We start from the raw sequence: 25705 nt of genomic DNA on the forward strand, positions 1-25705 counted from the left end.
CGATGGTCATAAACTCAAAATTCAGCTTGGGAACAGGGCTAGTTAGATTCAGCACACCTTAATTATGTTAAAAAGTCCTGTTCCCAACTTTTACTAAAAAATGCCTCTAGGAAGCACATATCTCAAAAATATCACCTGTCTAATAGGGTTTCAGCTTGATCTCAGTTGCTGTGTCTTTCAAAAGTTTTCATATCAGCCACTAGAGGGCACTTCTATGTCCGTATTAGATTAGTGTTGACACAGATGACGTTTCAGAGCAGGTTTATCCCAGAAATACACCAATATTATGCTATTCATTTCTACAATTTATTTGAATATATGAATTAAATGATAAAATGACATTATGTACAAACATGTACAACTGTTAATGTTTCCTCCTTGTCATAAAAAAGACACACAGGTAGCAAATAGCCAATATCCCCACTGGAGAGCGTACGTACGTATGTGCCCTGAGTCCTATGTTCCCCGCTTTGTATGGGACCGGGGAACATAGAACCCTAACCCCGAGCGGGTAACATAGGACCTGGGGAACATAGAACCCTAACCCCGAGCGGGTAACATAGGACCTGGGGAACATAGGGATGACCCCCCCCCCAGGTCATGGGTTCCATCACACAGCTTGATTGACATGTGCCACTCAGGGTAAAGCCACTTACACTTACCCTGGTCTTAAAGGTATACTATGCAAGATTTTCACCTTAATATAAACTTTCTGAAGGTAAACAAACTTGTAATAGGCAAATCATTCACCTAGCCTAGCTGTACAGCATAGACGTAGCGAGTCACTACAGAGAAAACCAGCCATGAACCTTCGGAGAACGGCGACCTGACAAATCTTGGACAGGAGGAGCTGGGTTCGCTTCCAGTTTCTGGACGACTCCTCTACCTCCTGAGCCACCAGACGACTCATCCTCCTGAGCCACTGCCACCCACTGCTTATATCCAGCCCAATTGTTCATGTTCATGATAGTGCACTTAAAGTATGTCCTCAGTAACATATGGTTATCAGAGGGGTAATATTAGAATCAGCTAAGTGAATGAAAAGAAATGAAATGAGAATCTGTCATGCAGCCTCTCAAAGATCAGTCTCTGGCTACAAGAACAAGTGAATACACATAGACTTTTCCATCAGTATATGTATATTAAGTATATTTAAGTATAAGTACCAAGTATAGGCTAGATATATTTACACCTTTATGTATACTTATCAGTATAAGCCAAGTATAAATCAATGTAGTACAATACACACAAAGTAAGCTATGCGTATGCTTAGTTCAAAATAAGACCAACAGTACACTTCTATACCTTTTTGGTACTTATCAACCTAACTATGTGTGTGCGTGTGTGTGTGTGTGTGCGTGTCTGTGTCTGTCTCTCTGTGTGTGTGTGTGTGTGTGTCTGTATGCACATTTAAACCCTCCACATGATCATTACCACAGGTAGGCTTTTATTGGGTGTCAAATTATGTACAAATCATATTCCCACATCACATAGCAATGTTTACAGTGTTTCCTTTGGTTATGTACAAAGACTGTCCCTGCTAGATTCCTACAGCAAAGCTAAGCCGTAAGGACACTTAGCAGCGCTAGGCTAGGCTAGGCTACGCTAGGCTAGGCGCTGAGCCTCAGCAGGAACACAAGGAGGATTACAAACTAACAAACATGAGCACGGAACTTGATGCTCTCTCACTGAAGTCTGGTTCTATGCTTGAGCATGAAACTCTGTTCACTTCGGGTTCTATGTTTGAGCATGGAACTACCAATGAAGTCTGGTTCTTGCTTGAGTGCGCACTGATCTCTATTAACTCCAGTTCTATTCTTGAGCACGGAACTCTCCTCTCAGTGAAGTCTGGTTCTATGCTTGAGCACGGAACTCTCCTCTCAGTGAAGTCTGGTTCTATGCTTGGGAAGGAACCCTGCTCTCAGTGAAGTCTGGTTCTATGCTTGGGAAGGAACCCTGCTCTCAGTGAACATCACATCTCACTGATGAGATCGGAAGAGAAAGGAATCCCAGAAATCAACTGAACATCTCTGAACATCCTTCAGACCTGAGGCTGAATATCCCACAGCACAGCAGTGAGACCTTCAGACCTGAGGCTGAATATCCCACAGCGGTGAGACCTTCAGACCTGAGGCTGAATATCCCACAGCACAGCAGTGAGACCTTCAGACCTGAGGCTGAATATCCCACAGCGGTGAGACCTTCAGACCTGAGGCTGAATATCCCACAGCGGTGAGACCTTCAGACCTGAGGCTGAATATCCCACAGTGGTGAGACCTTCAGACCTGAGGCTGACCTGGACTAGACCCAACAGGTCAACAGTCATGGCGGTTTCTATGGTAGCAGATGTCCAGTTTCAGCTTGTGGTCGCGATGTGAGTGATGCCGTTGTGGTCTGACGTGGCGGTGGGCATCAAGGGTGCACTCAGATCTCTGTGCCACTCCAACACAGAAACAGTGTACCGCCTGGGAAGGAACACCATTAACACACACACACACACACAGATCCAGATCCATCACACACACACACACACACACACACACAGATCCAGATCCATCACACACACACACACACACACACACAGATCCATCACACAAACACAGATCCAGATCCATCACACAACACACACACAGATCCAGATCCATCCATCACACACACACACACACACAGATCCAGATCCATCACACACACACACAGATCCAGATCCATCACACACACACACACAGATCCATCACACACACACAGATCCAGATCCATCACACACACACACACACACAGATCCATCACACACACACACACACACACACACACACAGACAGAGATCCAGATCCATCACACACACAAACAAACACACACAGATCCATCACACACACACAGATCCAGATCCATCGTGTACACACACACAGATCCAGATCCATCACACACACACAGATCCAGATCCATCACACACACACACACACACACACACAGATCCAGATCCATCACACACACACACACACACACACACAGATCCATCACACACACACACACACACACACACACACACACACACACAGATCCATCACACAAACACAGATCCAGATCCATCACACAACACACACACAGATCCAGATCCATCACACACACAAACACACACACACAGATCCAGATCCATCACACACACACACATTCACAGATCGATCACACACACACATTCGCAGATCCAGATCCAGACCCATCTCACACACACACACACACTCATATCCGGACCCATTGATTAGAGGAGACCTAGTCCTGGCATTAGACAGTAGAAATCTCAGAGCAAATGCTTCATTATTTACTTAAAACTGTAAACAAACAAACAAACAAACAAACAAACAAACAATGTGAGGAGAACTAGTGTCTACTGGAACACATCCAGCACGTTTCAAACTCAATCCAACCAGACAGACTCCAGTGACTGACCAAGACACATACACACACACTCTCTCTGTCTCTCTCATAAAGACACACAGACAGACTCTCCCATACACAAACATATATGCACTTCCACACACACACACTTGCTCATACACATACACACACACCCTGTAGTAAGTAACTACGACTCTTGGTAGTCACTGGTCTCCGGTCCAGTGGGGGGAGGGGGCTCAGTGGCCCTGCATGTTGGTCTGGTGATAAGGTCTGGGCATGCCAAGTGGAGCCGGGGGGTGGTGATGAGGTCTGGGCATGCCCAGTAGAGCTGGGTGGTGACGAGGTCTGGGCATGCTCAGTAGAGCCGGTGGGTAGTGATGAGGTCTGGGCATGCTCAGTAGAGCTGGGTGGTGACGAGGTCTGGGCATGCTCAGTGGCCCTGCATGTCGGTGGAGCCGGGGGGGGCGGATGCGGTTGCCGTGGCGCTCAGGTACTGCCAGCTGAGAGCGGCCAGCAGCATGGCGGCTGACAGGTAGACGGGGGACAGGTGAGGCGCACGCGACGCCAACGAGTCCTCACACAGCGTGCGCTCACGGATCACACTGAGCACGTGCAGAGTGCGCTCGCAAGACGGGTCTGACACACACACCTTCTGCAGCATCTGGGGGAGAGAGGACACAGCATGAGGCCAACGCAAAGTGTGTGTGTGCGTGCTTGCATGTGTGTGTATGTGTGTATAACTGTATGTGTGTATATCTGTATGTGTGTTTGTGCATGACTGTATATCTGTGTGTGTGTATAACTGTATGTGTATATATCTGTATGTGTGTTTGTGTGTGTGTGTTGTGTGTGTGTGTGTATAACTGTGTGTGTGCATGACTGTATATCTGTATGTGTGTGTGTATAACTGTATGTGTGTATATGTGTGTGTGTGTATAACTGTGTGTGTGCATGACTGTATATCTGTATGCGTGTGTGTGTGTGTGTGTGTGTGTGTGTGTGTATATGTGTGTGTATAACTGTATGTGTGTATATCTGTATGTGTGTATATATATATATATATATATATATATATATATATATATATATATATATCTGTATGTGTGTGTGTGTGTGTATATATCTGTTTGTTTGTGTATAACTGTATGTGTGTGTGTGTGTGTGTGTGTGTGTATATCTGTATGTGTGTGTGTGTGTGTGTGTGTGTATATATCTGTTTGTTTGTGTATAACTGTATGTATGTGTGTGTGTGTGTGTGTGTGTGTGTGTGCTGACCTCCTGACTGTACTGGGCGATGATGCCCTTCACTGCCCCCATGTTGGTGGCCTGCATCATGAGCGTGACTGCCTGGCCCTTGCGGATCTTCACCACTCCCTGGAACACCATGGGGTTGTTGTAGCACGCAGACAGCGTCGCTATCGCCATCACCTGGACAGGAAGGGGACAGCAGCGTCAAGAGAGAACAGAGTCAAGGGCCCCAGGACACGATGTGTGTGTGTGTGTGTGGATCAGGATGTGTGTGTGTGTGTGTGTGTGTGTGTGTGTGTGTGGATCAGGATGTGTGTGTGTGTGTGTGTGTGTGTGTGTGTGGATCAGGATGTGTGTGTGTGTATCAGGATGGATGGATGGATGGATGGATGGATACAAGGACGTTTATTGTCACATGCATATAGTTACTGGAAGTAAGAAATGCAGTGAAATTATGTCTGGTGTCAGCCTATTTGTGCATTAATGGGGGTAAAAAAAAGTGCAGTAGAAGAGGGGTTTAGTAGATTAAGTGGCAAGGGCTGCATAAGAAAGGTGGGGGGAGGATTGGGATTGGGTGGGGGCACCAACAAGGATTACCCAAGAGCAACAGGGGCAAGGAAAACCCCCACCAAGGAAATAGAAACCCTTGGGCAGATCCAACGGCTCAAGGGGGCCAACCCAACTGCCAGGGTCTTGGTGTGTGTGTGTTGGGGGATGACAGGAGATGGGATAGTGTGCTGTGTATGTGGGGGAGAGGGCAGTGTGCAATATGTGTGTTGGAGAAGCTTCCTCATGAGACAATGTGCTGTGTACTGGGGAGGCAATGTGCTGTAAGTATGGTGAAGGGGATACTATTGCAAGCAGAGTACTGTATGTATGATGTATGTGAGTGATGACAGTGAAGATGTGTGTGTGGTGGGAGGAGTGGAGCAGTGACTGTGTGTGTGTGTGTGTGTAGTGTGTGTGTGGGTAGGTGGGGGCAGTGTGCTGTAAGTATGTAGAGGATGTGTGTTGGAGAAGATCCTGAAGACAATGTGCTGTGTATGTAGGGAGGGGGGGGGGCAGTGTGCAGCAAGTAGAGGAGGCTTACTGTAGCAAGCAGTGTGCTGTATGTATGTGAGGTGATAGATAGATAGATAGATAGATACTTTATTGATCCCCAGGGGAAATTCAAGGTCTCAGTAGCTTACAGACAACACACACACATTCACTAACAGCAGAAAAAGTAATTAAAAGTATATAATATAAAACACAACTAAGCAGTAAGGACAGTAGAAGATAAAGAATATACTAAATATACTAAAATACAAATTATACTAACACTTAATACAATATATAAAAATATACTAAAATACAAATTACAAAAATACAAATTATACTAACACTTAATCTAAATCAATTCTAAAAACAGTATCCACATAGTAGTGATTAATAAATCAGAGGCGCTTGCAATGACTGAGGCAGGGACTGAGCCTGTGATTCTCTGTGCATAGTAAGGTATGGTAAGGTGCTCTAAGGTGCTCTGTGTGAATGAGTGTCATGGTGGTAGTGCAAATGAGTAAGTCCAACAGTGCAAGAATAAAGTCAATATATCTATATATCTATATATCTATATATATATAACTATTTTAAGAAAAGGTATAAGTGTGGCCACAGTTCGGCTGTGGCATGGAGGGGGGGGGTTATGCATATGTGCTAATGTGCTAATATAGCACGCAAACAGTGAGGCAGAAAGACAGAGGTAAAAAGTGGCTAGTGGACAGACAGTATCCAAACATGGAGGGGGTGAAGAGGCAGACAGACTATGCAGAGAAGTCTATCTCTCCTCTTCCCTTAAGTGAAGCAATAAGGACATAAGGACAGTAGAAGATAAAGAATATACTAAATATACTAAAATACAAATTATACTAAATAAACTAAATCTATCTGTGGGATGGCGCATAAGTTGAAGACGGACTGGTTGCGGAGGCGTGTGTGTGTGTGTGTGCTGACCTGTGGGATGGCACAGAAGTTGAAGACGGACTGGTTGCGGAGGCGTTCCAGGTAGCTGATGACGTCGGGGACGTGGCGCAGTGCGTCGGTCACCAGCATGTTGAGGCAGCCCAGCCCAGCGGTCAGCTGATGCGGCTCAGCAAAGTCCTCCAGACGAGACGCAAACTTACTCCAGGCCTGCAGGGGTCGCACATCAGAGTAAATAACAAGAGCTTACACTTACACACACACACACACACACACACACAAGGGGTCGACCAATTATCGGCCTGGCCAATTATTAGGGCTGATATTTAGCATTTCGGTATCGTCATTTTTTCCACCGATAAGCCGATATTGAAATGGATAAACTTTGTCTGTGAAGAGTCTCTCACTCCCTGCTTTTGCTACTCTGTGGTCAAGAGCATTGTCCCGCCCACTACACCGTCTGATTTGTTAGTTGGCACGAATGCAGCCAATCAGGATCGAAGACTGAACACAGACAAAGTTTAGGATTCTCACTGAGGCAGACTGTAGACTGGGCTTCAGCTGTACAGAGCTATTTTTTGAAGGTAAGTAAGGTAGCCTACATTGCTGAAGTTGCAATGAATCACAATCATCTACACTGAAGTTACAAAAACACCACGTTGTAAGCTATTATCTCTTTGATCCGGATCAATAAGTAGCCTAAAGCACCCACTTTCTTCATTTAGCGAATTCCCGATTGATGCACGTTACTGATGCTGTTTACTAGTTATCCCACAAACTCGGGTGCTGCACGTCGGGAGTTCTCTGCTTCCGCCTCGCTCGTTAATTGTGAATAACGGGACACCTCGGCGGACATAGTACAGACAAGTCCTAAATTATGCGATAGCTTAACGCCAAAAGTCTAATTGCTCCTTTTGAAACGGACTGTCAGAAAAGACTACATGAACCCAGGGCCAGCCGTGATTTAATCAGACCTGAACTAAATTGCGTCCTGAGCTGGCTATTAACGTGCCTTTTAGGCTCACAGAAGTGTAGCTTATAGCATATGGACACAAATTGCATGCTTAAATAGCCTAAGAACTATTTTAAAACTGTTTTGTTAAACTATTCAACCGTAACACTTGCCATCACGCATGCACCTCTTCCTCTCCCTCTCCCTCTCCCTCTCGTGCACTCACACACACGATGGCAAAGCATCCTCTTTGTGACAGGTCCCTTAACAAGCACATAGCCCATTGTGCAGGCCTATACTCTATGAAAATAATTGCTAATAATCACTCAGCTCTTGGATTAACATGATACACAGGATTTACACTTGCAAGTGATGCAAGTTGATAGACAATTGTGTATCAAAAGAAGAAAGAAAAATTTGCATAATTAAATGCTTTTGAATTACATTTTTGCAGCATATTGCCTTTACTAGGCTATCTAACCCCCTTTTTGACAACTGACATTTCGGTTTTACATATCGGTTATCGGCCTCCTGTTTTGGTAATAATTGATATCGGTATCGGCCCTGAAAAAAACATATCGGTCGATCCCTAACACACACACGTCAACTACACACATCAGAGTAAATAACAACCGCTTACACACACACACACACACGCGCACACACATGTGCACACACACCAGAGTAAATAACAACCGCTTACACACACGCACACACACACACACACACATGCACACACACACACACATATCAACTACACACCATAGCAAATAACAAGAGGTTACACACACACACACACACACACACACATCAACTACACACACCATAGCAAATAACAAAACGTGTCAATAAAATGAATACAAAACAAAATGAACAAAAAAGTGTGTCAATAAAATGAATAGAGCCCTGCATGAGTAGCCTTGTCGAAATTGACAAGCAGCTGTAACTAAACATGCTAAGCTAAACAGTATTCTAGTATTCTAATGTTTGCTCAGAGATATGGCTTGATTGTATAACTTAACTTAGTACATTGGGGAGACTAAACTATGTTGTGATAAGACCTTAGCACAGATTGAATGCAGCAGTTTAGAACAAATGTGCGCAACATGGTCACGTTGTTACGTAGTCTCCCCAATGTACTATGTTGCGCAACATGGTCACGTTGTTACGTAGTCTCCCCAATGTACTATGTTGCGCAACATGGTCACGTTGTTACGTAGTCTCCCCAATGTACTATGTTGCGCAACATGGTCACGTTGCAGATTTAATAGCAATATGTCTGTCGTCTGCCCGTCGTCTTCTATGCTTATGTGGCAACAACAGTCCGTCAACAGTTGTTAATGTTTTGGGCGGCCCGCCACAGATTAGTCAACAACTGCATCTACACACACAATATATATCGATATATATATCTATATATAATCGGCCGATATATTATTGGCCGATAAGTGAAAAATTAAGATATCATTATCGTTCCGATAACAGAATTCCGGCTGATAATTTGCGCCGATATTTTTTTTTTTACAATTTAGGCGTATGTAAGGCCCGCCTGGCTACACTGACCTACTTGAGCTTGTCTGTTATTCACCACACTAACAACATCTGTGGATATGTGTTGAACCTATGCAGCTCAAAATCCTCTTCGGGGGGACGAGTAGATTTATATATTTTATATTTGCATTTCGTTCGCTTGGGTTTGGTATTATTACTGAGAAATATGCTAACTATTCCTGCTTCAGTTTCACACAGGTCATCATTATACTGTAAGTTATTAAAACCATAATTTCTGCAGGTTGTGTACAACAGAATAGACGGACACAAGAGACAGTCTGAGGAGTTGCAACTAAACACAAGTTTCCCTCCCGAACTCTGATTTGGTCGCTATAGCTTTTAGCCGTTTATCTGCGCTGAGCGTTGACTCCATCGATATTAAAACGATTCACACACTGTCGCTGGCCACTCACTCACAACTCAGTGACGTCCGGGTGAATATTGCTGCTATTTTGTTGACTGCTGTACCACTGAGGACTATTATGAGTTCTGTCCATCATTGATGGTAGGTAAAATTACTGCATTTAAATGATGCTTATTAAACGCTGTCCCCGATTCACTTTTCCCAATCTTTTTTCAAGAGTAATATTATCGGTTATCATATCGGTACGGCCACAACGAACCAATAAATATCGCTTATAGTTATTGGCTCTAAAATTCCATATCAGTGCAACCTAACGTCTAACACAGACACAAACATGTCAACTACACACACGCAGTGCACAAACAAGTGCTTACACACACACACACACACACACACACACAAACACAAAGATGTCAACTATTCACACGCACGCAGACACACACACACAGGTAGGGGTGTTTAAGCAATGGATCACAATCCCAGCTGTCTCATGCATCACATCTAAATGTGCCTCTGAGTGGACCTGCCTGCCTGAGTGGACCTGCCTGGCCCCCAGGTGGACAGCCCAGGTAATGCACTTCCATTGCCTTTGCAGCCCGACAGTCCAGCAGCATATGAAAGTGACCTCAGAGGGACAGAGAGGCTCCTGCATGTACACACACACACACACACACACACACACGCTCTCACACACACACACTCCTGCATGCACCGGTGTTCTGGTACTCGAGTCCGAGTCATTAGCTAAATTTAGAGACTCGTGACTTGACTTGGACTTGAGCACTTAATGACTCGAACTTGGACTCGGACTCATGCATTCGGACTCGCGATGACTCGTCGAGGACTCGACTTCTTTTTGTAATACATCATAAGGCAATAATTGTAGTATGTCATTAGGCTATAATTTGGTGTATGATTTTAATATCTAAATTATTTCCAATTCTAATTTTAGTGCAAGGGAATGTTACTGCTTTGTGTCATACACGTCACGTCATGTCATGTTCACATGCAAAGCAAACTAACGTTAACTTTAACACCAAAATGCCTGGAGACATGGCCACCGCCATGTCAATGTAGTATTGCCAGGCAATATTAGTTCTCATACATGACATGACATTACCTAAGATTACACTCAGCCTAGGCTAAACATCACACACTGCTGCTGGATAGCTGATCATCGTGACTTGGTGAACAGTGGTTTTCCTGACTGACGCGATAAGCGAGGTTCCATTCACTCATTTTCATTTGGGGCGTGCCCTGCCGCGCTTCTGTCTGTTAATTTGCAGCAGGCTATTATCGGATCGAAAGAAAAATAAACTAAAAGCTTCCCCGATCAAGTTATAGCATACTTCTTAATGGTGGGGTCATAAAATATAGAAGCATATAACATTAAATTGTAGCCTGGAGTGTCCATGTAGCATGCCAATGTAGGCCTACATGTCTGCGCAAGTGAAACTGACAAACTGAACCTCTGGGGAAGGCCAGAAACAACTATATTTAAAACCACGAATGAAGTGGATTACTGTTACTGTTCAAATGAGTAATTTGATAGTCTAATCCACTGCACGAAAAAAAGGAAATAGCAACTTGTTTTAGTTCTAACAGGTGAATATCGTAGAAAATAGTAGCTTATGGCAGCTTAATTGTTTTTTTTATTGCACTCATCTCGCTGAAATGAACGTAGAATGTGGCCTGTTGCGCAAAGAAATGAATTGGGGAGATGATCTGTATCTCCGTTAACCGAAAGCTAGTTTTCATCTCCATTGTTGACGTGAAATATGTCTCCATAGTGTCAGTGAAGTGATTGCAGTGAGTTGCAGGTAACCAATGTTCACGTCACCGGAGTCAGAAAGAAGCCAAGATGGGCCCTGCTCTGTTAGGTATTTCTGTCCCTCCCAAACTGCGCTAAAATTGTGTAGGCTATTTAACAGCCAGAATTTAAAAAAAAAAAATGCAGGGGAGAAGCCCCTTTTTTTATGATCCACAATACCTCTTACAAAATAGGCCTACTCCAACATCCATCTAGCTCTTGTGAAGTATGAACTTCTACAACACTGCCTACAGAGTACAATTGTCAGCAGTCAGTAACAGCATAATGTGACTTAATGGCCTGTGTGATTGGGATGTGGATTGCTTGATTTTGATTACATTTATTATGAGTAGGCCTATAGGCTATGGTGGGCTATGGTATGGTTTGGCAAGAAATCTGGCAATACTACTTTCACACAAGTGATGGCACCCCTGCTTGGAGACAGAAGATTGTCCGTTTTGCTTTTAAGGATTTCATCTGCAATGGGAAAAAATGAACGACATGTAGGCTCTGCTTACTTTAGTGCTGGACTTGGACTCGACTTGATCAATAGTGACTCGACTCGGACTCAACGTGGATCAATAGTGACTCAACTCGGACTTGACTCGGATGAGTGGTGGACTTATTTTTTTTAATGACTCTGACTTGAACACGAACACACACACACACACACACACACACACACACACACACACACACCAGAGACTTTCTAATGAGGAGACACTCAAAAAATACTCCATAGAAATGCATGGGGCTAGTTTGTCACGCCAATATGGCCGTTGTCTACACATATCCCACCCCTTCCTTGGCAAACCGTCGACATGTGAATACATTGAGCCAATCATATGGTGTGTTGTGAAGACATCGTGCCAATCATGTGTTGTGATCTCGCTGCTGGAGCAAGATTGGTGTCGTGAAGCCTTGCGCACGCGCAGTTCGACCCAAAGACTGTGCCCGATGAGTGCCCATAAAACGTTGGTATATGGCCGCCGAGTGGAGGGACTTGCCTAAAAGGACTTTGCTTACACACACACACACGCATACCCACACACACACACACACACACACACACACACACACACACACACACACACACACACACACACACACACACACACACCTCCTCTGGCCAGAAGGCGCGGCCCTCGCGTGTATCCTCCAGATAGTCCCTAATGATGTTGGTCTTCTGCAGGAACAGCCCCATGGAGTTGGCCAGCTCAGAGTCCCCGCCCACCTCCGCATCCTCCAGCCGCGACGCCGAGAAGAGCCGAGACAAGCCCACGCCCACCAGGCCAGCCACGTAGTGACAGTACTGCGCACACACACACACACATTACAAACACATTACAAGCCCACGCCCACCAGGCCAGCCACGTAGTGACAGTACTGCACACACACACACACACACACACATTACAAACTCACCAGGCCAGCTACGTAGTGACAGTACTGCACACACACACACACACACACACACACACTACAAACTCACCAGGCCAGCTATGTAGTGACAGAATAAGTAAGTGTGGGGTTAGGTGCCTTGCTTAAGGGCACTTCAGCCGTGCCTACTGGTCTGGGTTCGAACCGGCAACCCTCCGGTTACAAGTCCGAAGCCCTAACCAGTAGGCCACGGCTGCCCTCTTAACTTCAGTACTGCACACAGAACAGAGCACACCTCAGTGTGTGTGTGTGTGTGTGTGTGTGTGTGTGTGTGTGTGTGTGTGTGTCTCACCCTATCCCACTCTGCCATGGATCCTACTTTCTTCTCTAGAAACTCGGCCATCCCCACACCCATGCGGTGGCAGATGTCCACGATCACATCCTGGTACTCCTGCCCCAGGTTACGGAACTCCACCGAGATCTACACACACACACACACACACACAGATATTCTGGTAATCCACCGAGATCTACATACACACACAGATATTCTGGTAATCCACCGAGATGTGTACACTCACTCACTCACCTCACTCACTCACCTCACTCACTCACTCACTCACTCACTCACTCACAAACGCTCTCACACACAGATCAGGGTTTCTGTTGTCCAGTAATTGCCGGACATTGGCCAGAAAAGAAATGAAATGAATTAGTCCCGCCCACAACATTTGAGGTCGGGAAGTTCGGTCTGGCATTGTTCCGTTGTGGAGTAACTATGCTCGCCCCAAATCTGGCAGACCAATCAAATCAGGGTTTACGATGATGGACAGGTGAGCAACCGCATCTTGTCACGCTCACACACACACGCACACACAGATATTCTGGTAATCCACCGAGATGTGTACACACACACACACACGTTCACACACACACGCTCACACACACACACACACACACACACAGGTACACACACGCTCACACACACACGCTCACACACAGGTACACACACGCTCACACACACACACACAGGTACACACACACAGGTACACACACACACACAGGTACACATACACACACACACACACACACAGCTCACCGTGGGGAAGTCCTGCAGCACCTGGCGGTCCTTCTCCTGGCTGTCGCTGAAGCTCCAGTCAGGCTGGTACAGGAAGCTGTGGAAGCCCGTGAGCATGGGAACCTTGCGCTCCAGCGGAATGCTCATGTCGTCCTCCACCGTGTCCAGAGCGCGCAGCACCAGGTAGAAGATGCACACCGCATGCCTGAGGGGGGGGCAGAGTTTAAGGCTACATTTATACAGTGACGATGAAAAGAGAAGACGCAGTATTCGCGTTTAGACGAGCATTCTCTGGGGGAAATCTTTGTTTATATGAAGACGCAAGAGTGTGTGATATTCGATTGGAGATGCATTCCAGACCGCTGGGTGGTGGTGTGATAGAACCCCGGCACGCCACGCAGCAGACATTCTAATTTGACAGTTTAGCCAGAGAGGTAATCAAGGATCTTTGGTTTAGCCGTTTAGACGGAGGCGCTAACCAGGTTGGGTCTTCAAAACTCTACACTCTGGAAGGAGTCTTCAGATTTGTGCGTCTTCAAGCCCCGATGGCGGGGTCGCCGTGGAAACGAAAGGCACTTATGATCAAATATTTTGTCGTCTTCCTTCGCAATCGTTCTCGTATAAACGGCCCCTAAGAGTTTTAACGTTGGGGGGGCAGAGTTTAAGAGTTTGGGATGAAAATGGAGAGACCGTTTTAACATGGGGGGGGGTCACCCAGACTTGGACCCATGGCATGGGGGGGGCGGACCATGTATGGGGTGCCACATGCCGCCCAGGGACAGAAGAACTTATGAGCGGTCATGGTGCTCACATGTGGTCATCAGAGTGGCTGGCTCAGGCCAGGCCTGTGTGTGTGTGTGTGTGTGTGTGTGTGTGTGTGTGTAGCAGGCCAGGCCCGTCATCTTCCCTCAACAGCTCCTACGGTCGGTCACACCGTCAGCTGACCGCAGTCACAGACGAAGCTGGACATCCCAGCTGCAAAGCTAAATAACGGCCCCGACTAGCGGACTAGAGCAGTGTTTCTCAAACTTTTTCAGACCAAGGACCACTTAACCAATAAAAAAAAAAAAGTCACTGACCACCTAGCAAAAAAAAAACAAAACAGTAGACCTACTTCAACAGTATTATACAACAGGCCTACTCACTGAACCACCTTGCTTATAGTCTTTGCACCTTGCTTATTGTTTCAAAGGATTCATATGATTTAAACTAGCATAGCTTACATAGACAGTGTTGCAGAAATGTTTGGATTTACATACAAGTTGGTTCAATATTGCAAACAACTCGTCTATATTATATTTTACCACGTCTACTCGCGGACCACTTGGGATAGCTTGCGGACCACCAGTGGTCCCCGGACCACACTTTGAGAAACACTGGACTAGAGGGCAGGACTAGTGGACTAGAGGGCAGGACTAGTGGACTAGAGGGCAGGACTAGTGGACCAGTGGACTAGAGGGCATGACTAGTGGGCCAGTGGACTAGATGGCAGGATTAGCGGGCAGGACTAGTGGACAGGGCTAGTGGACCAGTGCACTGTTCCTCATTGGCAAACAGTAAGTACGAGAAAGCAATAGCATTGCGTAATGTCTGGTCTTCTCACTGCAGGGAGAAATACTTGGAGTGTGCAGCCCACATTACCAAAGCCTGCCCGCTAGCCCTGCCATCTAGTCCTGCCCGCTAGTCCTGTCCGCTAGCCCTGTCCGCTAGTCATGCCTTACGCTGTCAAAACTCTGTGGAGCCCTGCGACCTTTCCGAGGTCAAGTCAAGCTATGTGTTACAAAACGGCCCTGATACTCAAGTAAGCAGAACTGGAGGGGGCTTAAATTAGAACGGAGGGCATCTGTGTTGTTAGAGTGCCGGTCACGAAGTCCATCGCAGAACCACTGCTAACCTACTGACAAGTGACAGGCAGCGGTTTTATGAATATAGGCTAATGTTACATTTGACTACTGTGCTGAATTTGGAGTTATTATGTAGGCCAAGGTCATGCGCAGTTTTACAACGTCATGTTCAGTTGTTTACATGTTGTAGGACACGCCCCGTGCATGCATGCTTTGTTGCGCGAGAAGCAGGTTGTGTTCGTGGGAAAGAGAGAGTGGGGTTGCTAAAATCGGCTAGCTGGCTATTTGTCTTACCTTAACTCTCCGTCCAGCGCTTGGATGACGGCTGCGAAACTTCGGCTGGTCTGATTGAGGTAGACGTAGCATGTCCGCAAGCTCTCGCTCATGGATTCCTGACAGGAGAAGTAGAGAAACACAGGGTGTCGGTAAGAGCTAGCCGCTTTCAGTGCGGAGGGACGAGCCGCCAGACACCCCTCGTGCACACCTCTCTCGCCCAGCCTTCCCCACGTATGGATCGGTCGCGAGGCAGGACCGGACCCCCGTGAGGTGACGGACAGAGAGCGTTTGAACACCGACAGAGACGTGGAACATTTGCAGCACGCTCCAGCCATGGGGCGAGGACAAAGCAACGGCCACTCAGACCAGTGGCCAGTCGTTTTTTTACTGATGAAAAAGTCGCTGTACGCAGTGTGCAGGAGAGAAACGTGCAGCGTTGTTGGTGGGCGTCGCACGCCAGTCAAACTAGCTGCCAAGCCAGGGGGAAGGGGACAAGGGGGCAGGCGAATTCCCGGAAGTAGAAGTATAGATGTAGCGGTGGTTATCAACTCTCTGCTAACCCCATAGAACGCCCATTCATTTAGGATTTTTTTGAACTCCCATAACTTAATATAACATGTATCATGTGCCGATATTTTAGCTTCTGTGTTATCTACATAAACAATAAAAGGCAAAACAAGACTCGATTACCTCGTACGTAACGTTAGGTTCCCGTAAGAAGACTCTTTAGCATGTCCGGTTGAAGAGAAGCTAACGCACTGAAGGGAGATAACCGTATTGTTTGGATAAGAAGCGTAGTCCAGCCAGCACGGAAACTCGTGAACAAAGCTATGTAGCCTAGGCTACAATGCTATTGTATGTTAAGGTAAAGCATAGAGGCAAGTAAACCTCATGAAAAACAGTAGTTTTACCGTTAGGTAGTCTAACGATGATCATTTCAGAGGTTTTCGATGGATTGACCGTAGGTCAGAAAAGTGGAAAGAAGATTAGCCTCAAGGCTATAACTTTTTTGTTTTGTTTTACCATGACTGTTTTTGAAGATGATCATGTGTGGTAGTTTCAACATTAACACGACTTGATATTACTTGTGAGGATGATATTAATAATAATACATAAATAAATGTTTAACTTTGAAGGCGAAGGAAGTGTGAGAAGAATTTCTGTGTATCTATCATATGAGTTACAAGATTCAGTTCGATGGCTAACGTCACGAAGTGAAGTGCGAGTCTGTGCAGTACTGGGGGGACCAACTGAAAAATGACTCGGTACCCTCCCATTGAAAACGACGGAGTCTGTTCGTCCATTTCTTTTACTGTCTATGGAAGGGGAGGGCACTTGACTTCAACTTGTGTCAAGTTTACGGAACTACGCAGAACAACTTCTGTGTTACAAACAGTCTACGGTTAGGACAGAGCCCATGTGTTGTATATTACGGATATAAATAATGTTCTGGCGGTTCATGGTAGCGACTCAAAGCAAAACGTTCCCTTTTAGCTACAATAAAGACCTGCTGTAGTAGCATAAAACATGACATTTCCTATCCAAGCCCATGGTTAGTGGGAGGAGGCCGACCAAACAGTGATTATCAGCAAAGATGGTTAAGGCCTTAACTATCACTGCTATCAGGACAACCTCAACCCGAGAAAAGATTAAGTAGCCCTTACAGTTAGGCTGGTGAGAAGCAAAACGGTATTGCAATGTAAACTCCACAAACTCGGGGCCATACGGGCCTGTCTTTACGGCTCGGTGTAAACTAAGCAGATGGCGCCCTCTCGCGGTCGACACTGACTAGACACAAGTTACGACCTGCTGGAAACGGCTTGATTCTAATAACGAGTGCATCAGTCTCCCTGAGCTCAGCGAGTGAATGCAGAGCCGTATAAAGATATCTGTATACGGCTCTGAGTGAATGCGCTCTTTTCAAACGCGTTCATGAAACAAGCACACCTAACTATAGAAACAAGGAAGCAGAATTCTGAAAGTAGCCACCGTAAGTTAAAGGCACACTTCCGCCGTGAGATCCATGATGCGCTACAAGGTATTTCTTTCACACACACACACACACACACACATTAGGCTACAGCAGGACACACAGATAGGCTATGACATGCAGGCCAAGTGTCGGTGATATTGGAGTTAATTTGATTCGTGCGGGATTAAGTAGCCTAGCCTTGCCTACACATCATCAACCGCGCGCGGAGCATCATTTACCGGGTGAACCCACTCAATCGTGTTATGTAACGCAAAGCTGCACCATTAGGTCAGTAGTAGGCCTATACGCTTTCCAACATCGCCGTCGCTTTATCAGTCGTTAGTAGGTTACTCATCTAAATGGTCCTGGTAGGCTATCGGACACACACGAGTCGTTCCGTCATACAGCCGCTGGTTTGCATGTTTACTCTGTCAACTCATTTTACAGCACGAAGCGACATCTGAAGTAGCCTAACATGCGCGACATTATTTCCGACGCAGATACAATGGCCACACAGACGTTCACGGTGCAACGATATTGACTATCTAATCTTCATCCAACAGTCAGAACACAGCACGGAGGCAGGCTACATTTATTTATCAACAATACTCACGTAGTCCAGTTTCGGCATGACAGTTCGACAGCCGCCCATTTTAAACTTGAAGAGGTTGAATATTTCCTCGGGGTGTCCCAGTGACTTGAGGATGTCCATCTTTGCTCTACAATGCTGCTCGGTCAGATGTTAGACGCGCTCCTTCGCCGGGTCAGATCGGTGACGCTCGAGCCTCACCTGTAGTTTCTTCATCCAAGCGGCGCGTGTCGCCAATAAACAACCCACCGAGTCACACAATCCTTTCAATCACACGAAATCGTCAGATCGACTCACCTTTCTGATTGGCTCGTGGGTTATGGGCTTAGAGTCGAGTCACCAGTGAGTGACTGGCGCCTCTGGTGTGATGCCCCGCCCCGCGCGGAGTGGGAGGTATTAAGAGCTGCTGCGCTCTCTGATTGGCTGAAGAGAAACGGATTAGGTCCGCTGGTGGTACCGATATGTCCCTGGCTGCCTCGGCTGAGAAGAGAGGTCTAGTTTACTGGGTTACCTGGACACATAGGTGCTCAGATAGGCTACAGTCATCATACAGTATAAAGGTTTCAAGCCACAAATGGTAAAACCGGCCAAAACACACACACACACACACACACACACACACACACACACACACACACACACATAGCCTAAACATAAAGTAGGCTGTAAATTAGCCATATGCTAATGTAAATGTGATTTTAAGGCTCTAAAGCTCTGGCTATTTTATTCAGTCCTTGGCCTGGCTGTCAGAGTTTCAGGCTTTGGCTGTGGAGTCTAGTCTAGCCTTCTTGTAGAGGGCTGGCCATAAATCCTAATCTGTCAGCTGTCTGTCACTGCTAAGCAGACTCTACTAGCCAGGGGTCTCCGCTAGTCTACTAACTAGATTTACTAACAGGGGTCTCCGCTAGTCTAACTAGATTTACTAACAGGGGTCTCCGCTAGTCAAAGGCTCAGACTGGTCTACTAACTATTTACTAGGGCTCTGTCTCCGCTGGTCAGACTGGGGCCTGTACTACAAAGCGGGTTACTGGCTTATCTGGATAACCGAGAGTAACTTGATCACGTGTGGCGTAACTTCCCCGATTAACCCGCATTTTCTGAAAGGTGGATAGGTTTTAACCGGTATGCTGCCATGGCAATTTACGCTGCATCTCAAACCTGCTCGAAGCAGGTTATGTTCTTAGTTAACCCGATGTTTCCGTTAACCACACCCTTTATAAGTACCACCCCTCCACTAACAATTTCTCCCGAGACATCGGGCGCACCTGGATGATCCATACGACATCGGAGCTAAATCGTGAGGGACTCTCTTCAAGAGGGCGAGGGGTTTTAGAGACCGCCAGAAAATATATATAGCCTACCGGACGATATTCTCTATGAAGATATAGATTGTCAGCCGAGGGAATTCGTTATCTTTGTCAGATGATCTAGGAAGGCGTCTCATAGCAATGCCCGTGACGTGGACATTCATGTATTCCATCGGTGATGCTGAACATCTGAGCAAGAATACTGTATGTCCTAAAAATAAATCGGACATAGGCCTACAGTATGCTGAACATCTGAGCAAGAATAAATCGGACATAGCCTACAGTAGGCCTAATAAATTAAAATCACCATTTTAACAAACTTGTTGAATTGAATGTCATATTACTGTACCCTGCACATAAAGGCTACACATTTCCACAGCACCAGAATCAGGCCGAATGCCTCCCTCAACCCCTCCATAATCGGCCTTCCACTATTATTTTCGATGGCCAACTCTTCTGCTACTGTAAAACACGCTGGTGCCTTTCCTCCTACAGTAGTGTTCAAAGACACCTTTTTCTTGTTGTAAAACAGAGGCCAAGTGAAGGCTATAAGCTAGGCCTACATGTTTTCATAATTAAGAAATATTAATGCAAGCTACTATATAAACCTACTATTCTGAATAATGTTTTTGTGTTTCATTTTCACCTGCTGCCATGTGTGTTTGGCAATGGTGTTGCATCTGAAATGTTCACAGGATTAGGCATACACTAAATCAGTCAATGGGGGCTACTTAAACATTCAATTATCCTTATTACTGTAATCTATATGCCCACTTCTGAATTGGGTTGCATCTGTAGGCCTTTCTATGAACTCAAAATAGGCTATTTCTTATAATTATATAATAAATAGGCTATTTATTATAATTTATTATAATTATTATAATTATTTCAACTCATTTCAGACATTCCGCAAGCTACTAATCCTCCGTAACACATATTTGAAGAACATGTGGGAATAAAACTTTACTTTTAGGCATTTAGGCTACCCGATCTGCAATACGTTGCCAACAGCCTTGCTTTGTTTACTGCCGAAGTATTTGATTTTTGTCGTAGAGTGGGTTTTAATTCCTCATAACTTGTAACTAACTAGATTTACTAACAGAGGTCTGTCTCCACTGGTCATGTTACTGTCAGACCCTAGAGCTGATGAGCAGAGCAAGTCTCAGACATTAAAGATTATAATACATATGATGTTATATATGTGTTATTATATATATATTATGATATTATCCTCATGTTGATATTGTCATTTATTATATGTTCTCATGCTGATATGGTTATGACATTAAAGTTGAATATGTAATGTGTACAGGCTGATATCGTTATTTGACATTAAAGTTGAATATGTTCTCACGTGCACAGGCCGACATTATAATTAAAGTTGACTATGTAATGTGCACAGGCCGATATTATAATTAAAGTGGAATATGTTCTCATGTGTACAGGCCGATACTGTTTTTTTCTGTCAGCTGATCCACAGGAACATTCAGATGAACATTTAAAATAATGTCAGATCCCTATGTGCAAATGTAACGCATCCCACATGCAAAGCACTCTCTCTCACTCTCACACACACACACACACACACACACACTTGCTCTCTCTCTCACTCTCTCTCACACGGTGCAGACTATTTTCAAGCTTTTAACATACAGCACAGAAAAGCATATTTACATGTCTCACATACTAAAATACAATATAGTACAGCATATTTACACGTCTCATATACTAAAATACAATATAGTACAGCATATTTACTACACATCTCATATACTAAAATACAATATAGTACAGCACAGCATATTTAATACCAGACATGGGCAGTATTTCAATTATATGTATTTTAAATACATATTTAATACTTATATGTAAATAGCATATTTTGTCATTTGTATTTTGCAGGATTGGAACAAATCTAATGTAGTTTGTAACAAAATACTTTGAGGGATTGTATTTAGAGTATTTCAAATACCCAAATACTTAAAAAAATCTGTAATTTTTTTCTCTAATAAGCCAACATTTCATCACTCAGTTAAATACACTAACCATTACAATAAGCTATGCTTATCATAGTCCTGGAGCCAAAGGCCAGAGTCATGGGGAACCTGTTTTGTTGGATACATTTTTGTTTTCTTTGTTGTTTCTTGTTGCCTAGTGGTTACTCCATAACAGTGATCCTCACTATTTTTTTCACAAGAGCCACATTGGCAGTGCAAAGTCACCTTTGCAAATGTGCATTTCTACATATAAATTGGACATCCTACAAAAAAGAAATAATACAGCCATACATTTTCATTTAAGACCAGATTTACTTTAATACTGGGATGAGCGGAAGCTGGCATGCATGTCCTTGACTTTCTTCATGTTGTATTTGTAGTATTAGTAGTAGCAGGTTTAACAATACCCCCTTTAAGAAACACCATTAAGGCTTAATAACTTCCTTTCACCTTCATTATTTAGGTGAAGGGAGAAGTATAATTCAGATGTTTGCGTTTTTGTAGTGCAGTATTGTATGTTTAGGAAGCACATTTGAAAAAGTGTATTGGCCGTGTTGCCACATAGCCTATGTGGGTCCCATTTAGAAGTGGCCACTTCATTCGCACTTTCCGTGATTCACGCAGCTGCGTTAAATGTATTACAACTTATCGCCACGAGGTGGCAGTTTAAGTCCGCTGTAGCATTGCCAGCCAGTAAACAGGGCAGCGGATTTCATTCAAAGGCGTTGCAAGTGGCAGTGAGATACTGTAAGCAGAACGAAACTTAAGATCACCTCGTTGAAGTCATACAGTTGACTAGGCTAAATCCAGAGGCGCACCTTGTCAACAGGCAAGGCAGGCAACTGCTTGGAGCCCTGAGCTGCTAGGGGGCCCCCGACCTGGTCTCAGCGCGTTTGCCGGTGGGTCAAGCGAGAATTTCGTCCATAGAGATTGAATGATGTATTTTTATGTGCTCCTGCCCTGTTGTACAAACAGTACATCTGTACATAGGCCCTATGCTATGGCCTTATAAACACGGATCTGTGTTCAAAAGAGTTCAAAGAATCCGCACATATTTATGGCTACTGTGGTAAACGTCAATCGAGGGTGCAGTGATGACGGATCAACATGGGAGTTTGGCATTTAGCCTAGCCTACTCAATGAAGTTATAGTAGGCTAATGTTAATTGGCAGAAAGATTGAACATGGTTTGCATCTATACGACAGTAAACTTCAGGTAGCGACAGTTACAACTAGTTAAGCAAGGAGATGGTTAACGTTATGTTTGTAATAGGGCTGTCAGCCATAACATGTTAATCGCGAGCAGTAAGGACCAAGCATACGCGTTAATGTTTTAGAACCCGATTTGACGCGAAGTGCGTCAAAAACACACCCTTTCTTCTTTGTTATATTGCTCCGGAACTGTTCATTGAAACCTTTATTGTGTGACAGAGCAGAAGTGGGGCTTTCCAACGAGACTACGCACTTGTCTGTACGATCAAGTATGAAAATAAAAAAAAATCATGAAATTATATCAAATTGCATCATATTTACAGTCTATACTTCTCTGCGTTCACCTGCGCACCCATTACTCTCGTTTGAATTACTCGCGGACCCGTGATTGGATAGATATGCCACGCATGTCAGATGAAAGAGGAGACACAGAGCTATCATTTGATACCAAGTACATCCTTCAAAATAATAACTTCATATAGCTGGACTTACCCCAACGCTATCGTGTGTTTCTCTATGGCAAAGCATGTTCATAGCTCATAGAGTTTTGAGATCCTAGCAAATTCCTGCATGGCATCCAATTCAAGGCTCACATTGCATCCCAATTTGTTCAACAAAGAAACCCCTTTTTTGCCTCTACTTTGTTCATGGCAATGCAGTAAAAAAGTTGTTGTAGAGAATCATTATGAGTGCATACACCTTGGCACTCATAATGATATTTTAATGAATACATGTCAAAATATAATAATTTGTATATCTACGCTTTTGTATTTTATTATTTAACATAATAACCTAATGGTGATAACACTTGTTGGTAGGGCCCCCTTGGATTTTTTGCTTGGGGCCCCCACAGACTCTAGAATCGCCTCTGGCTAAATCAGAGCCTACTTTTGTTTTTATCAAGGTGGGGCCACAGAGATTATGGCCTTTGGCAAACAGTTTAGGCCTTCTCAAAATGAGTAAAACCAAATTTGTCGAAATCTCGCCAAAGCTACCATGCGAGCCACCAATTATAGCTTGACGAGCCACATGTGGCTCACGAGCCGCCCAATGAGTAACACTGCTCCATAAGAATAGGGAGGGTGCCCGATGATATCCCTTGGGCAATTCCCTATATTCAGCTCTAAAGTTGACTTAAGTAGCGATTTTGTCCATACAAATACTAATTTTATTACCCTTTTGGAAGGACAGCGTAAGATGTAAACCCCTTTTTCCTTTTTCTTGCAGTATTGCCACATTGTGACCAACGTAAGTGTTACATACAACTTTTCCCTTTTACGATCCCCTCTGGACATGTCTGAAGTTGGAAAAACGTAATAGAAAAGTCAACTGAGGGAGCCAAAATTGTCAACATGGGTTGTAAACCCAATTATTTTGTTTGTGCCGCCAATTCCCATGTCACCCTGTAGACAACTTAAAAGCATTATATCTGTCTTTTCTGTTTCATCATCCCCTTAGAACATTGAAAGTTGAAAAAAACTTACACAAAGTTAAAAAAAATAAAAAGTAACTAACTTCAGGAGCTTGAATTGTCAGGTGTGTCAAGTCAAGACTAAAATGTGAAAACGACACAGATAAGATACTGGGGGAGAACATTAGGACATGGACCCCATATGATGACCTTTGACCCCATGACCTTAAGTACCTAATAGCTGATGTTCATTGTCACTACAGGACAGTATTAAAACCACTTAATGGGATGTATGCCAGGGAGAATATCCGCCGGGGTGCATACATAATGGAGGAGAAGGAAGCAAAGACCCCCCCGATGCAGGAAGAGTTTTCTCCACCAAGTTCATTCATTCTGTATATCGGGACACCTTACAGGATGTTATTCTGTTTGTCCCCCATGTTGCCAGTCATTTATGTAGGCAATAGGCATGCATTTATAGCACAAAAAGAGAAATGCAGTTCAGTTTAAAAAGAGGCCGACCTGTTAAAGTTGTTGTTCTACATTCATTGTACGGAAATGATGGTGGGTAGTATTCTATGTCAGGGGTTCTTAACTGGTCTGGCTTTGGGACCCACAATTTCCCATGTTCATAAAGTCGCGACCCATATGTATATTATAGCGTTCAAGCCAACAGCTACATTGTAAGACAAGCAAAGTGCCTGTAGGCCTACATGTTTGGAACATGCTGATGTTTGGCATTAGTCTACATTTGTGAAGTCTTCTACTCTTGATGTCACCTTTCAAAGTACTCGACAGGTATGACACTGACAAGGGTGCCTTGTTTCCATGTGACATTTTAGTTTTCAGTGACTGCAAAGGAGCCACAGGCTCAGCCAAAGCACGCTCCATCCCTTGCCAGAGCAGCTCAGCGCTGAGACTCTGCCACCCATCTCATGCTAGAGCTCTAAAAATGAGAACCAAAATGATTTTTCAGACATGTGAGGTCTGCTGTTCAGACCCTGAAGATATTTCTTTTCGGTTCATTGCTTTTTGTGAGAGTGTTTCTACTTAACTCAATAAGGAAAATAAATTAAGAGCCTATGTTGAGCAAAAATATGTCTTCTGAAGGCCTAAACAGAGCTCAGCCAAAAACTCCAATACAATTTTGATCAACTTTGAGGAACAGCTATGACTATGCAGGATCATCCAGACCAAAAGTGACGATTTTACTACATACTATTCCTATTTATGTACCAGCATGCAACATTTGAGCCTCCTACATGGTTTAGTTATTGTGCTTTGGACTTGAATTTTGACAAAAGGTGTAGGTGCTCTATGCCAAACTTGTCTCTAGCCTTAACATGAGATAGCACTGAACACT

At 44.5% G+C, this 25705-nt stretch overlaps 1 protein-coding gene and 1 long non-coding RNA gene across 5 annotated transcripts; both read right to left on the reverse strand.

The window, feature by feature from the left end:
- Positions 1-1426: 1426 nt before the first annotated feature.
- LOC125299413 lies at positions 1427-2586 on the reverse strand. Its single transcript, XR_007194354.1, has 2 exons — positions 2286-2586; positions 1427-2247 (listed from the first exon to the last, which is right to left on the reverse strand). It is a non-coding gene; the product is annotated as an uncharacterized LOC125299413 (long non-coding RNA).
- A 539-nt stretch (positions 2587-3125) lies between these two features.
- fdft1 (farnesyl-diphosphate farnesyltransferase 1) lies at positions 3126-18705 on the reverse strand. 4 transcript variants are annotated; one of them, XM_048250154.1, is made up of 8 exons: positions 18441-18705; positions 15874-15971; positions 13757-13940; positions 13010-13138; positions 12398-12589; positions 6634-6810; positions 4669-4821; positions 3126-4054 (listed from the first exon to the last, which is right to left on the reverse strand). In XM_048250154.1, the coding sequence occupies exons 1-8, from the start codon at positions 18537-18539 to the stop codon at positions 3824-3826; spliced, it is 1263 nt and encodes a 420-aa protein (XP_048106111.1). In that variant the 5' UTR covers positions 18540-18705; the 3' UTR covers positions 3126-3823. The 4 variants fall into 4 exon arrangements, with proteins under 4 accessions (XP_048106111.1, XP_048106112.1, XP_048106113.1 ...); XM_048250155.1 differs by lacking the exon at positions 18441-18705 and adding an exon at positions 16546-16601; XM_048250156.1 differs by lacking the exon at positions 18441-18705 and adding an exon at positions 16064-16226.
- Positions 18706-25705: the final 7000 nt, after the last annotated feature.

This window comes from Alosa alosa, chromosome 8 (assembly GCF_017589495.1).
Source record: "Alosa alosa isolate M-15738 ecotype Scorff River chromosome 8, AALO_Geno_1.1, whole genome shotgun sequence".
Taxonomy (NCBI): domain Eukaryota; kingdom Metazoa; phylum Chordata; class Actinopteri; order Clupeiformes; family Clupeidae; genus Alosa; species Alosa alosa.